General features: G+C 31.5%; 2 protein-coding genes across 2 annotated transcripts; both read right to left on the bottom strand.

Annotated features, from left to right (window-relative positions):
- Positions 1–6,753: 6,753 nt before the first annotated feature.
- Positions 6,754–8,453, bottom strand: LOC106765443 (peroxidase 66). Its single transcript, XM_014650071.2, has 3 exons — positions 8,182–8,453; positions 7,757–7,945; positions 6,754–7,448 (listed from the first exon to the last, which is right to left on the bottom strand). The coding sequence occupies exons 1-3, from the start codon at positions 8,407–8,409 to the stop codon at positions 6,885–6,887; spliced, it is 981 nt and encodes a 326-aa protein (XP_014505557.1). The 5' UTR covers positions 8,410–8,453; the 3' UTR covers positions 6,754–6,884.
- A 2,188-nt stretch (positions 8,454–10,641) lies between these two features.
- LOC106763453 (hydroxymethylglutaryl-CoA synthase) lies at positions 10,642–15,187 on the bottom strand. The gene is made up of 13 exons (XM_014647644.2): positions 14,859–15,187; positions 14,625–14,731; positions 13,560–13,692; positions 13,292–13,435; positions 12,702–12,860; positions 12,382–12,455; positions 12,225–12,300; positions 12,052–12,107; positions 11,803–11,890; positions 11,569–11,709; positions 11,330–11,479; positions 11,011–11,172; positions 10,642–10,870 (listed from the first exon to the last, which is right to left on the bottom strand). The coding sequence occupies exons 1-13, from the start codon at positions 14,931–14,933 to the stop codon at positions 10,856–10,858; spliced, it is 1,380 nt and encodes a 459-aa protein (XP_014503130.1). The 5' UTR covers positions 14,934–15,187; the 3' UTR covers positions 10,642–10,855.
- Between the last annotated feature and the right edge of the window lie 555 nt (positions 15,188–15,742).

Below are 15,742 nucleotides of genomic sequence, written 5' to 3' on the forward strand. Positions count from 1 at the left end.
TCAAAACTATTTCAAGAGAATAACAAAAAAAAAATGTGAAAACGATGCCTTCACTTGTGGGAAAAGATTTTGCAGTCCCGACCTTTACAGTTTGACCATGCAAAGTTCAAAAACTGTTTTTTCTGATAAAAAGAACCTGTCCTAGATTGAGAAACTTAACACACAGTGTAGTTGGTATAGGAAACTATATGATTCAAAGACAATTGAGTGTGTTAGAAGTTTATCAATCCCGTTACACCTCCACAATCCTTGTTGTTATCGTTGTGATGCGCTTACTAGGTCATGCGAATTCCCGATATTCTTGAGTGCTCTAGAGGTCATGCTAAGATCTCATGCAAGCGACTCCACTTGACACTCATATAGGTGATTTCATCAAGTGTATGCTGCAAATCACACACCACTCGCAAGGGATATAAAGATCATTAAAAAATTTGTTTAATTACAAATTTTAACCTCTCAATAATGCAGTCTCTAACACCATAGGAATGAACATATTTGATATAAAATTAAATTAGTGTTATCAAAACTAACAAGTGACTTGTTTCTACCCATATGAACCTTATTCATGGGATCTCCAATCACAAATGTTAGGTTACCATCACTTGTTTGTTTGTCAATGACTTAAGTTTCATTCCCCTTAATGTTTCTAAGATACCTTATTCATGGGATCTCCAATCACAAATGTTAGGTTACCATCACTTGTTTGTTTATCAGTGGCTTAAGTCTTATTCCCTTTAATGTTTCTAAGATCATATTTCTTCCCATGGGTTTTGTCAAAGGATTTGCTAGGTTTTGTTATGAGTTCACATATTCAATGGAAATAGTTCCATTGTTTAGCAGTTGCTTCACCAAATTGTGTCTCAATTGTATATGTCTATTCTTTCCATTGTAATTCTTGATTTTAGCTATAGTTATTGCTGATTGGAAATCAAAGTTGACATCGATGAGGTTGGTTTCATTCCTAGTGGAATGTTTGCTGAGAAGGTTTTCAACCACTCAACCTGACTACTAGCCATCTCAAGAGCGACAAACTCAAATTCCATTATTGATCTTGCAATAACTACTTGTCTGGTTGATCTCCATATAATTGCACCACCCCAAGTGTGAATACATAGTCACTAGTGGATTTTGTCTCATCTGAATCAGAGATCCATTTAGCATCATCATACCATTCTAAGTCAGCGAAAAATCCATTGTATTCAATGGCATAATCCATTGAACCTATTAAGTATCTCTAAGCCTAGAAACTGCATCCCAATGTTCTTGATTTGGACATTGAGTGTACCTACTCAGTCTACCTACTGCATAAGCAATATTAGTCTAGAAAATCTCATCAAGCATAGTAAGCTCTCCAAATTATTTGGGCATATTGAGGTTGAGATATAGATTTTTTTCTATTTTTCATTAAATTAGAGCTAACATCATAAGGGGTACTCACAGGTTTGAAGTCATTAAACCCAAATTTCTTAAGAAGTTTCTCAATGTATTGTTCTTGGGATAGTAATATACTATCTCTATTTTTTTATGATTCTAACACCTAAAATTACATTGGCTTCACCCATGTCTTTCATTTCAAAGTTTGATGCTAGAAATAGTTTAGTTCTAGCGACAATCTCATTGCATGTACCAAAAATTAACATGTCATTCACATAAAAACATATAATGACACAATCACCATTTTCAGATTTAGAATACACACATTTATCAGTATCATTAGGTGAAAAACCATCACATAACAATACATTATCAAGTTTTTCATGTCATTGTTTTGATGCTTGTTTTAATCCATACAAAGATTTTAAAAGTTTACATACTTTATTCTCTTGACCAGGTATAACACATCGTTCAGGTTGAGTCATATAAATTTTCTCCTCCAAATCACCATTTAAAAAGGCAGTTTTGACATCTATTTGGTGTATCACTATTTTATAGATGGTTGCTAAGGCTAACAAAACTCGAATAGAGAAAATCTTAGTCATAGGGGCAAAAGTGTCAAATGAGTTTTGCTACTAATCTTGCCTTATACTTCTCTATAGATCCATCAGAATGATACTTTTTCTTAAAGATCCATTTACAACCAATGTTTTTTGCTCCTTTAGGCAAATTTACTAAGGTTCAAATATTATTTTTCTGAATTGATTCAATTTTAGTCTTAATGGCTTTATCCCACTGTTTTACATCAAGACCACTAATGGCTTCTACAAAGCTACCTGGATCATTATAAACTAGGTAGGTATAAAAATCATTACCAAAGCATGTTTCCTTCCTCTATCTTTTACTTCTTCTTAAATCCTCACACAACGCATCACTATTATTATTATTTACAGGTTGAGACATCTCACTGACCTTTAAAGGAAAAACATGTTAAAAAAAATTAACATTTTTCCTCTTCATTATAGAATACTTTCAAGTATATCACTTTTAAGAATTAGAAACCTACACGCAACATTATGTTCAACATAGCCTAAGAACATGCAATCAGAGGTTTTAGAGTCTATTTTCCTTTTCTTAGGATCGGGTAACATCATCTTAGCTAGGCACCCCCACACTCTTAGATATTTATGTTTAGGTTGATAACCTCTCCACAACTTATAGGGAGTTTTACCAATTTTCTTATGAGGTATTTTATTTTGTAAAAAACACGCAGTAAGCAAAGTTTCTCCCTAGAGGTTATCAGGTGCACTAGAACTAATAAGCATCACATTCATCATTTCCTTAAGAGTTCTATTCTTTCTCTTAGGTACTCCATTAGACTCAGGTGAATATGGTTGGGCTACTTCATGAATAATACCTTCTTTAACACGACAGTCGTTAAACAAAACATATTCACCATCTCTATCTGATTTAATCCTCTTAATAACTTTCTTTTTTAGTTGATTTTCTACTTATGCTTTATAGGTTAGAAACACATCAAATGCCCTAACTTTATGTTTGATTAAATACACTTTAGTGTATCTAGGTTTATAAAGGTTACAAAATAATTTTTACCTCCTCTAAACATGGTTTGTTATAAATTAGTTAGATCAATATGAATTAGCCTTAACAATTCAGTTTGATGATCTACAAAATAACATGTTTTCTTGGTTATTTTAGATTCTACACATATATAACATTTACTACTTTGTTTATCATGCATATTAATTAATCCTAGTTGCTGTAATTTCATAACATAGGAAGGATTCACATGTCCTAATCTAGCATCTCATATATCATATGAGTTAACAATATAAGCAGAAGAAGATGATTCATTAATAATCTCAGAAATGTTAAGTACACAGAGACCTTGATCATAATATCCTTCCCCACAAAAGCATTAATTTTTGCCATTACAATTTTATCGGACTCGAATGACACTTTAACCCCCACTTTAACTTTGATTGATGACAAATGTGAATTTAAGAAGAATTTTCCATTTTCCCAAAACAAGAGTGGTCCTGGAATCACCAAGGTAGACGTGTTCTTCTCTATCCCCTACACTAGTGTAAGAGGTAAAAGCACTTTTGTTTGCATAGATATGCCTGGTAGAACCAGAGTCTACAACCCACTTGCTCACATTTGTCATCAGATTTATTTGAGAAATGACCACAACAATAATGTCATCTTCTTCGGCTATATTCGCCCTAGGAGGATTGTCGTTTCTTGCTCTACGTTTGCACTGTGATGCATGATAGCCCGACTTCCCACATGCGAAGCAATTTCCTTTCTTTTTAAAGGTAGGGTTAGATGTGTTTGGACGAGATTTTCGAAAATTATTTTTTCTATTGTGATCAAGTTTGTGTTAATATCTTTTTAGAGCATGTCTATCTTTTACCATGTTTGCTTTTGCAGACAAAGCTTTGGCCCTTGCAACACCACACTTTTTCTTGTTGTTATCTTCAATAATTATGTGAGTGATAAGCTCTGAGAGTGACATCTGCTTGTATCTGTGTTTCAATTATGGCTTGTAATCAGTCCAGGATGGCGAAAATTTCTCGATCAGAAGCTGTGAAACAAATTCATCCAGTAGAAGAACGTTCTCTGCTTTGATATCTTCGAGCAATTTGTGGTACTCATTGATTTGCAACTTTATGTCCTTGTCTTTAATCACTTTCCAGCTATAGTAATTCCCAATAATGAATCTTTGTTTGATGACATTTTCAGCAGTGTATTTAAGAATCAACGAATCCCAAACTATTTTAATGTGTATGATATAATATGTCTCATTTATATCTTTCATATAAATCTTTTTTAGAAAAACTATTTTAACTCATAATATTTCCTTATCTTTAGTTGCAAGCAAAATATTTCCCATATATAAAAAAGCAAATCTCATTAATATTATGATATACATTGATCTATCATGTTTTTTTCAAAACCAAATAAAAAAATAACTTCATAAAATTTAAAATACCATGTAAAACTTGTTTTAACAAATGGTAATGTGTATCCCATAATGATAAACAACAAAGATGATTGAGAATTCAAACATACATCTAAATCTTACATTGAATAAATATATGAGAGTTGAATACCATAAATAAATAAAAAGATGCATAAATTTATTATATTAAAATTTTAAATTGAAACTACTCTCAATTCGTCCTAAAAGAAACATCAAATGTACTACAACTAATTTATAATGATATTTATATTTTAACTCCTAACAATTTTTTCCCTGATGCAGTACAGAAAGTGTAAAGTGTAGAAGCAACTGGTCTTCAACATTCAAAAGCAGTTATTGTTTGTTCCATAAAGTTTTTGATGCAATATTTTTTTACGGTGAATATTACTTTTGAATATGTTTGTTGCAGACAATAACTTGATGGTGCATTCATGTCGGAGAAGACATTTCGCGACTTGTTTGATTGAGACTAAACTTCATCTACTCCAACTGCCATAGCATCATGACTTGATGTCTTCCAGTTTCAACAGTGCTCTCAAAGGACAGCAGATCAGAGTCCAGATTGCAGGCACCCTCAGATGACTCCTGTTCAGTTACTGAAATCTAATACAGAAATTAAAAAAAAAAAAAAACTGAACCAATTTTCAAATTCAAGAAACATCGAGATTCCAAGAAAATCAAGAAAACAAATTTTAAGAACAAGTTTAAGGATAGCATAAGAATTTATTTTCACAACATTCTTGGTGTCATGTGTTAGGTATACACAAAATTTATCTTAAACTTGAAAATAGTTGTAAGTAATGTAAGTTTTAATATGGGCAATAAGTTCATATTAATGCATACCATTATTAAGATTTTTTTTTTCTTCTAACTCTAGGTTGTGTTGGAGACAAGTATATCTTAGATGCACCAAACCCACAACAACAAATTATGATAAATTCTTTTAACTTTAATTTTTATTTTGACCTACAAACTTTGAAGATTATTTTTCTTAATTTTTCATGCACCTGAAGCATTTTAACATACAATAAGACTTGCATTTTTTATTTATTTTGATCCTAAAATAATTAATGTCACATCTATTTTTGAAAAATATAGATAGTAAGAAAAATCTAAGTTTAAATCATTAAGCATGACTATGGAGTCTCTTTTTAGTCTAAAAGATGAAGATAAGTCATAATAATCTAGTCCGGTCAATCCAATAAAATATAATTCATAAGTAATTTTATTTTACTAGAATTTACCGGCATCATACTCAACATTTTTTCTCATTCTATCCCTAAGAGCGTATGATCGTTTGGCCGAATCAAAATTAAATATTGGGTTAAATATGTTTTTGCTTCCTTAACTTTCATGAAAATTGAAATTAGTTTCTCTTTGAAACTTTGACCTAATTTAGTCCCTCAACTTTAAAAATGTGTGTATTTAGTTTTTTTAACCATATTTTGTTAAGTTTAATTGTCGTTTCAAACACATTTCATGATAGCATTTAAGTTGTTTACATTGTTTGACACATTTTTTCTTCAATGTTAGTTGAGAAACACGTTTGAAACCTCAAATAAACTTAACGAAATTTGGCTAAAAAGACTAAATTCATATTATTCTAAAGATGAGGGACTAAATTAGTCCAAAGTTTTGAAGAAAGATTAATTCCAATTTTCATAAAAGGTTAAAGGACCAAAAACATATTTAAGCCTTAAATATTTCAGTTTCATTTAGGACTTAGAACTTACTTCTAACAGATGTCTTTCTCACACGACAAGTGAATCCATTCTATTAAAAAATCAACATTATAAGGCTATTCAATTTGTAATGAATTAAAGTTTAATGATTAGTTTGTAAGAGATCAAAACGATAATTTTTTAAGGTAAATTATTAATTTACACTTAGAGACTTTCGACCTTTAAAATGAGGTTTGCACTCACTTATATACTATAAATTGACTTTATTTATAGTTGATGTGGAACTTCGAACACCCCCTCACGCCGAAGTATATACATCTCGAGTATGAAACTAGACATTAATGAGTGATCCGATAATAGTCTAATAGTGGGTGGAACAATATATCTAACAAACAACAAATATTTCTGATGGAGTAGAAGTGAAAAATATAATCAAATCTATCTCTTAGATTGAATCCATCATGTCATGAATAGTAACTAACTAAGGTAAAAGAATTTTTTATTCTTATCTGAGTAATTGAATCTTGTGAGAAAGAGACCAAAAGTATTTAGTTAATTCGTTTCCTGAGAATTTGATTAGTCTTACGTCCCTTTATTTGATCTGAGTTTTAATATAGATACTTAGATGAGATTCAACCATTAAAAACCTTATAAGCTAATCTAAGTTTCTTCACTCTGTAGAAATAGATGTAGAAGTGAACATTTTTCTCTTATTTAAACACACAAGAAGAAGATATCATTGGACAATTGTTCTCCATAGAGCAGAGGTGGAAGGAAAGAAGCAAAAAAATCGATGCTAAGTTCATCGATCTCTCTCTTCCTCAATTGACAACCTTGCAATTAAGTCTGACTTCCCCATTTTGAGAGACCCCCACATTACCAAGTTTCAACATTGAAGCCACAAATTCTCTGAAGAAGAAGCCCTGATCTTTGGCAAATGCTTCCACAATCCACCTGGTTCTTTGATCCCCAACAAGAGACTGATCTGATGAGAACAAACCCTTTCCGACCAGCAACTGTCTATAGTAATCATTGTCAAACACCGATGATGTTGCGTCCAGGAAGTGTCCAGCATTGGGGTTTGTGTTTAGTTTTGGACAGTTCCTTATCAGGTCTAGTGCAAACTCAGTGTTCAAACTAGGGTCAATAGCATGCAACAAACTGAAGTTATGAACTCTTGCTTGGAAAGAAGAACAGTGTGAAAATCCAAGAGTGTGGCCACCAGAGAGAGTCACCATATCTTTCACTCCTAAACCTCTCTTTGCAAAACTCTTAATCAGTTCATTCACATTTAAGGTTGGAGCTGGCAAGTTCACTGTTTCTGATGCCTTCGACACCCTTCCATCTTTTCTTCCTTTTAGCACATTCCAATATGGTCCTCCAGACTGCGAAAATTTACCAACAATATGAAAAAAGTTACACTTTCTCTTACAATAGTTGACCATGCATGGAAGAATCATTATTATTCAATAATACTATTTTTAATATTGAATATGAGAAATATTATTTAATTTTAGACTTAGTTAGACTGGTTATATGGAATTATTTTTAACCAAAGTATGCTAGTGTCTTTATCTTTGGCTAATTATACTCTGCACTAATGTGTGAAATATTTATCTATCTTGTAAGGTGATAATATAGCAAGAATTTAGCAGTTATAAAATAGTTTGAAGGATTAATAGAGTATTTTTACCTGTGCTACCACATCTCTAGCTGCAATGGCGATTATATCAGCACAAGAAACAGTGTGTGGACAAGCTTTCTCAAGCTTGGTCTTGGCTTCATCAATGACATAGAATGAATGAACAGAGAGATTAGGTGGACCATCTTTTTCAGCCAGGTTTTTGGGAGTTGAGTCCAGCAATATCGATGCATCACAGCCCTATCATTCACAGCAATATTCATGCTAAGTTCAAGTTTTCAAATAGGAAATGTTTTAGAGAAAATAATTCTGATATTCAAAGGACAAACAATTAATATACAAATTTCAGAAAAAAAAAAGTTTTAAAAATGAAAAAAGAGAGGGTATTATTATAGTCCAAATATAATAATGTGTTACACGCCCAATAAATACTCTTAAACATGAATAGACATGAAATGAAGTTAGTTTTTTCTTACCCTTATGAAACAATCATGGAAGAACATCCTCAAGATCCGAGCTGGGACTTTTGGGTCAAATTTGGAAGCACTGAGAACAGTGTCTGAAATTATGTTCTCTGCCTGTGGACATGTTTTATCGTAGTAATGAGCATCAAGCTCTGCTTGAGACATTGATGATGATAACGTGAAGAAGAGAAAAATGGTTGCACAAAGAACAATGCATTCTGAATATGGCAAAAATGCCATTTTTTTGGAAGTGAAACAAGTAATTATGACTGGAAAAGTGATGAGGATTTGATGAAAACCTTGAGCACGTGTATGCTTTATATTGTTGACACTAACATTAAAATACAAGTTTAATGCATAATTATTGTGCTTGAAAGCCACTCAATGTTTGGAGATCAGTCTGGAAGTGCCAAATTTTGACTTCACTTTTGTTCTGCTTTAAGATCAAGTATATTCATCCACCTACACACGCACAATACACAAATCTTGGCTATTCAACAACGTAATTGTTGTTAAGAATTAATTAACAACTAATTACCACAAATTATCGGAAGGAGCTCTTAATTTATCTGTAACATTCAATAAAGCAATTGATAACTATAATCAAGATTTCAAAATTAATTATCATGCGTCTTTCTTAATAAAATTATTAGTTAACTAGAATGTAAAGACATTAATAAGTTGTCACGTTGTGAAATAATTAAACTAAACATAAACAACACATTAATTAATATATTTTTAATAAAAAATTAAGGTTATAAGTATCAAAATCAGTAACACCAATATAAATTATAGGGTTAAATATGTTTTTAGTCTCTATATTTTGGGGTGATTTTGGTTTTAGTCTCTCTTTCAAACTAAGGTACAATTTAGTCCTTCAACTTTAGAAAACTCTGGTTTTAGTCATTTTTACTAAATTTTTTTAATTTTATTTGTTGTTTCAAACACGTTTCATTATAGTATTTGGATTATTTACACTGTTTGACATATTTTTGCTTCAATGTTAACTGAGAAACACATTTGAAACAACAAATAAAGTTAAAAAAATTTGGTAAAAATGATTAAAATCAAAGTTTTCTAAAGTTGAAGGACTAAATTGTACCTTAGTTTAAAAGATGGACTAAAATCAAAATTACCTAAAAGTACGAGACTAAAAAGATATTCAACCCTAAACTAAATTTTAAGATAGTAAGTTACGTGAATTTGAAAAAAAAAAATAATGTGAGTATGGTTTTGCAGGGGTGTACGACACAAAAGTACAATTGTTAGGTATGTGTATGTATGACATATTCTACGATATTTTTCTGTTGCCTTATACCTATCAGTTTAGGTAAGTAGTTTGAAGTTGGTTATGTTCTTCGCCAATAATTATCATAGTTTTTGTAAGAATGTTCCTTTTATCTAATCATCGGGTAATTTTCACAGTTTTCATTATGTTCTAAAACTATATAAGAGATAATAGATAGTATTGGAATTAGTTAATGTTTTGGGGGTATAGTTTGATCTCATATATGAAAATCAAGGTTAAAACATAAAATTACATAATTTGCTGAATTAAACATGCAAGTACTAAATAATGTGATATCTTAGTAGGAGCATGAATAGATAGGAATTCATGTTGTTAATGATTAAGTAGAGTATAATTTTTATGAGAAATTCAAGTTTGAGTGTAAATTTTATATTAAGTAAATATGAAAAACTTAAATCTAATATTAGAATAAAAATTCATAAACTTATTATTTCTATATTTTATATTAGAAGTGATATTAATATATTATGTATAAGTCAAATTCATGTCTTATTAACGTACGTTAGATCACTTCAAAAAGTAAAAGGTTAAGATTAGACAAAATATATTCTAAGATAAGCGACTAATTTTTTTTTATTCACGTATAAATTAAGACGATATAGACGTGAAAAGAAGAAATATTTGTCATTATCAATAACCCGAAAATTATGTACATTAAAACAAACTACATTTAGCTTTAAGATATTATTTTGCCAACTTTTCAAATTATCGGTCAAAATTAATTACTAATATACAATAAATATGTTAGGAAACTAATATATATATATATATATATATTACTGTGAACCCTTCTTAAAGACAAAGAAATAAAATCATAAATTTGAGATACATTGTGATAAAACTATAGTAAAATAACTATGTTTTAAAATAAAAATTAGAAAATGTTTGTCTTTTGCCTTTTCTTACTTCTAAGTTATGACAAATTACTGCTACTTTACTCCATTCATCATACAAAGTCACAAATGGCCCTGTCAATAAACTTCAACTCTGTTCTAAAACTTAAAAAACACTAAATTTTAATTTCGGTTGATAGCAAAATTAAAAATAATGTGTCCGTGTAATATATTTGAGAATTATCTGAGACATAATCATTTTAGATTAATGAGTAGTCTCAAATTCTAGTCTTACAATTGCGTTGAATATTTAAAGAGAGACTCTGTTTCTTGAACTCAAACAATATTGTCTCTTACGAAACATAAATAGCCAATAATCTTAAAAGCATGTGTGTCTTCATTCAGTTTTGTCCATGCAGCCAGAACAACATGGTAAAAAGGGAAAAATTCTTAACATCATCATTATACTTCTTTTGCACTCATAAGAAGAAAGTTCTAATACATTTTCATTTTAAACAATTAACAATTGCATATAAACTTGTTCTTATTTTGGATGCACCTGACCACCACATGAAAAAAAAATTAAAACATCATCTTATAAACAAATTGATAAATAACCTTATGAAAGATCAAATACATGTAAAAGCATAAGAAAATGCATTTTAACTCAAAATTTGAACATATAAACTATGCAATCACCTTGTCCTTCTTGGCATAGTATCTCCTGTACATAGAATCAACACTGGTGAGATAGAAGGTTCCTGGAGGCAAGTAGCTGCAGTCCTTGCTTGTCACAAAGTCCTTACCCCCATAACGGTGCTCCATGATCTTCAATGTTTCCACAAACTCTTCAGGACGAATCTGAAACACAACATTGTTTTAAATGTATAAAACAAAGTCATATTTAGATACGATCATACTCTGACATGATCATACTTAGATATGTCAGCTTAGAACATCGTTTAACACGTAAAAAAAAGTTAATGTAATAACTTATAAGTTGTCAGAAACTGCATACCTCAAGTCTCTGCTTCAACTTGTCTGAAACATTCATCACGGTTACAATGTTTGACAAGTTAAACGGATGCTGAGCCTCTCGAAGGCGGAGGGAGAACATTGTAGCTGTTAAACCACTTCCATATGAAAACAAAACTACTCTTTTACCCACCTGCACATTGAAAGACAACCCATATGAGCAAAGATGCAGTTCAGGACAGATGGAAAATAAGCAAAGCATGTATTTGCTGAAAACCTTACCAATGAAGCGTTTTTATTATGAAGAAGAGAGGCAAATGCTGCATAAAGAGATGCAGTGTACATGTTACCAACTTGCTTTGGGATTAGTGTGCTGGGCTGCACCTTTGCCTCATATACATGTTTGGCAGCTTGCTGATTTGCCTGCTCAATCACAGTGATCACAAACCATTCCATTCAAGCAATCATAAAACAGGATTCAAATTTCAAAAATTCAAACATGACAAGAGTAGCTACCTTTTCAAGATCACGACTTTGATAACTCTCATCACCGGATAAGGAAGCATATGGTGCAAGGGTCTCCCTGGCAGCTTCATCAACAAAACTGGCACCAGACAACATATTTGAGAAACACAAAATTTGGATTCAAAGACGTTAATTTCAAACTAGCAGAGTACTTTTATGCTTTCAAAAGGATCAATGACATTCTATGCTTGGAACCTTGAATTAAAAATGCATGAAATATAAGGTAGCAGATACAAAAACCTGAGATTTCTCATGAAGTCATTGAAGTATAGCCGGCCAAAACTTTTCTGCACAAGCTGCAATACATCAAGAAAGCAATTATGTAGAGTCATTGTAGGTGGTGTTATGACATACTTCTCTGCCTTTTCGTTTTCATTCCAAATATGGTGAAAAAATTCCTGCATGACAATTACCTTGTTATATGGAGAATGAAACACAAAATAATCAGAATCTGATATTGAAAAAGGCCTCCCCTCCAATTTTTCAAATCTGTATATGGAAGAACATTAATGAGAATTTGAAACCAAAAAGAAAAATTCAAAATGGCCATTTTGTTCGGTCTATACTTACTTCTCACATAAAATCCGATAACACGAATCAAGTGCCATGAGATAACAGGTCTGTGAGAGTTTTCCATCAACAACCTATAGCAAGAAAACAACCAATTAAAAACACAGAAATATGTCTTAATGAGTGCTGAACGTTTAGATAATGAACAGAAGGCACCAACATGCACTAAAGGATAATAGTGAGAATTTGGAAATATTTTCACTGTGAAGAAGTTTTTCTTATTGAAAGAACAAAAGAATTCCAATCATAAACTAAGAAAGCTCTTCATAATACAGCTATGATGCAAATACAATTAAAGTGAGGAGGTGAGAAGTCATTACTGGATATTCACTAGCAAGATTTGGCTTGTAAAAGTCATATGCATGAGACATGTGACTGCCTCTGAGTTTGCTTTCAAAAGCAATAGGAGCATCTGGCCCTACAAGCATGGCAATTGCAGCTGCTCCTCCAGTGGGACGAGCAGGTCCTTCTGCATATACCTGAAATAAGAAAGCCATTGCTACATATAATCTGCAATTGATTTCAACATTTGAAGGGAAAGGAACATAACAATAGCAGTAGTCAACTGCAACAAGAGATGAAACTTAGACATTCAAAATAACTCATTGCAGGCTTTCTTGTAAAAGAAATATCTTGGTAAACTATGGATGAAATTCAACTATAAACTTAAACAATATATAGCTTCTCCAGTTCATACTTTGTTGGGTCTTATTAATGGTTATGTATCATTAATAATGCAAGAGAAAATTATGGAATTTGGACCCTCTGCTGAGTTTTTTTGTGTTGTCATCTTCTGTGTCTTTAAAATACACTGATTTTGACGTTTTAAAATATAACAGTTCATAAAGTAGTAAATCCGCAGCAAAAGAAAGGAGGAAAAGAAAGATTAATATTTTCCAGGAGTTCATACCGCACTGTCTGTACATACAACAAGTCCATAACGTCCATCCCATGAACTACTCTCCACCCAATTCACACAGTTGAACAAAGCTGCCGTTCCTCCATAGCACGCATTTGTTGAATCAACACCTTCAATGTCAGTATTACCACTCGCCTGATTGTTGCATGAATAAATATAAGATGCAGATACCACACGGATATAAAGCTGTAAAGCCTAATAGCCTTAGAAGGTGTGAGTCAACAATTAATAGCCACCACCAATGCAGAGAATGATTTACCTCAAAAACTTGCATCAGAAAGGTCTTAATGGATTTGCTCTTATCAATCACAGTTTCACTTCCAACCTCCAAGCGTCCAATTTGCTTTGGATCAACATTAAATTTTTCAAGAAGTGAAGCAACTACTGTCAAGCTGCAAATTCAAAGGTTAAAAGCAAAATGTTATAATAATAAGTGCAGGAAAGATGTGTATTGTGTTATCATACAAGTCCAAAACACAGATCAAGTACAAAAGCATGAATTAAATACCCCCAAAAAAGCACCACATTAGACTTACAAGAAAAATCTCCCAGTAATCAGTTTCACAAAAGCAGAGAAACTGTATTTAGGATTTGAGGAATCCTAGTACGGCACTCTTTATAACACTTACTTTAACATGCTCTTTAAACCCCGGTGATTAACCTATATTTTAAAATTGAGCAAATCTGGTCCCTCTGTTAATTTTCTTCTACTTAAAACCCCAAAGTTCAAATTACCAACACAAAATTAATTCAGTCACATTGTTTATAACCTTCGTCTGCTTAAATCTGACCAACTAAATTATCAATTTTAACCACAAAATTTATAAGAAAAATCCACCAACCCTCCCCCTTTTAAATCCTAATTTCACACCCTTTAGTACTCCAAATCTTTACTGCTAAACTTTCAAAGCTACTTTAAATCCCAAGTTCTTTATAACCCTCAAACACTTGGATAGAGAATGAAATAATAACTTCAGAGTTTTAAGTATGACAAAATCAAAACAGGATACACTTCTCCATAGGAGAGAGATAAAAAAAATGAATTTCTCCATAAACTAAAATTAACTTATACACAATTTAAAAATATGAATTTAAATAAGTTACGTGAGGGCTTCTACAAATTAGTTTATGCACAAGGTAACTTTAACTCATGGAGAAACTTAATTTATTTGTTTCTTCATTTTCTCTCTCTCTCTTAGAAGTTTCTCTACACATTCAAAACTAAAGGTACCAAAAGTTAAGACACCGCAATAATCAAACTATTAACTAAAAGAAACAATTACAACTAGGAAATGCTTATTATTTATGCAAAGTTGTAACCAACCTCATTGAGATAACATCTTCAACCTCAGAGCAGAAAGCCATGCAATCCTGTCCAAGCCCAATAGTGTATTTCCCTTTGCTCACCCCATCATGACCCTCTAAAGCTTCCTGCACAACCCAAAAAACAGAACATACAACGCAACCAAGAAACGATAAAAATCGCAGCTTTACAAAACAAAACACAAAACTGAATTTAAAAATCACATCTTTATGACAAAAAAACATAATTAGAGACCTGGGTGACGCAGGTTGGAGGGAAGTATATGTCCATGGCAAGGATTCCCACATTGGTAGGGCGTGAAGAGGCCATTGAAGTGTATTTTCCCTCTCTTTGTTTTGGGGCCTGTTTGGATGCAAAGAGTGGGGAAGAAGTGTGTGGTGGCGGGGTGTTTGATTTTTTTTATATATAAAGAAAGTGAAAGCTGTGGAATTTGGAATTGGAAGTGTAAGTATGTGAGATAGAGTGTTAGGTTTAAGAAGAAATGCTGTGTGCCTTCCCAACTAACCACCTTTTTTGGCGGAAATTTTAATGGGTGTTTGTTTGAATGGAATGTGTCATCAATTCTGCAAAAGCAATAATGGATTGCCTGGTTTTGTAGGTGAAAAAAAAGACATCATGGTAGTTCATGATGTTGTTCGTGTTTTTGTATTAATGAATTTTATCGTTTATGGTTGATGAGTTGCTCTACTCTAACAGTTTCAAACTTGAGATCTATGTGTTTTTTAGTTTTCCTATCATTATATGATTGAATTTTACAATAAATAAATTATATTACAAAAAAAGTCATAACGAATAAGTTTTTTTTTAAGCTTATAAGTTACGCTTTTAATAAATAATTTTATTTTTATTTATGGTAACTTTAAAAGTATTGAAATTAAAGATGTCGAAAATGACAAATTAAAAAGAGATTGAGAAAAAAAAAATTAAGAATATGTTTAAATAGATAAATATCTCTCTGTTTAAAAAGAGCTTTCTTCATTTCTAGATTTTTGATGATTTTAGTAAAGTTATTCTAATTTATATATATATATATATATATATATATATATATATATATGAATATATAATTGTGTTAAATATTTTTTAATAAAATTTTATTATCCGTGATAATTTTATAG

Source organism: Vigna radiata, chromosome 1 (genome assembly GCF_000741045.1).
Source record: "Vigna radiata var. radiata cultivar VC1973A chromosome 1, Vradiata_ver6, whole genome shotgun sequence".
NCBI lineage: Eukaryota > Viridiplantae > Streptophyta > Magnoliopsida > Fabales > Fabaceae > Vigna > Vigna radiata.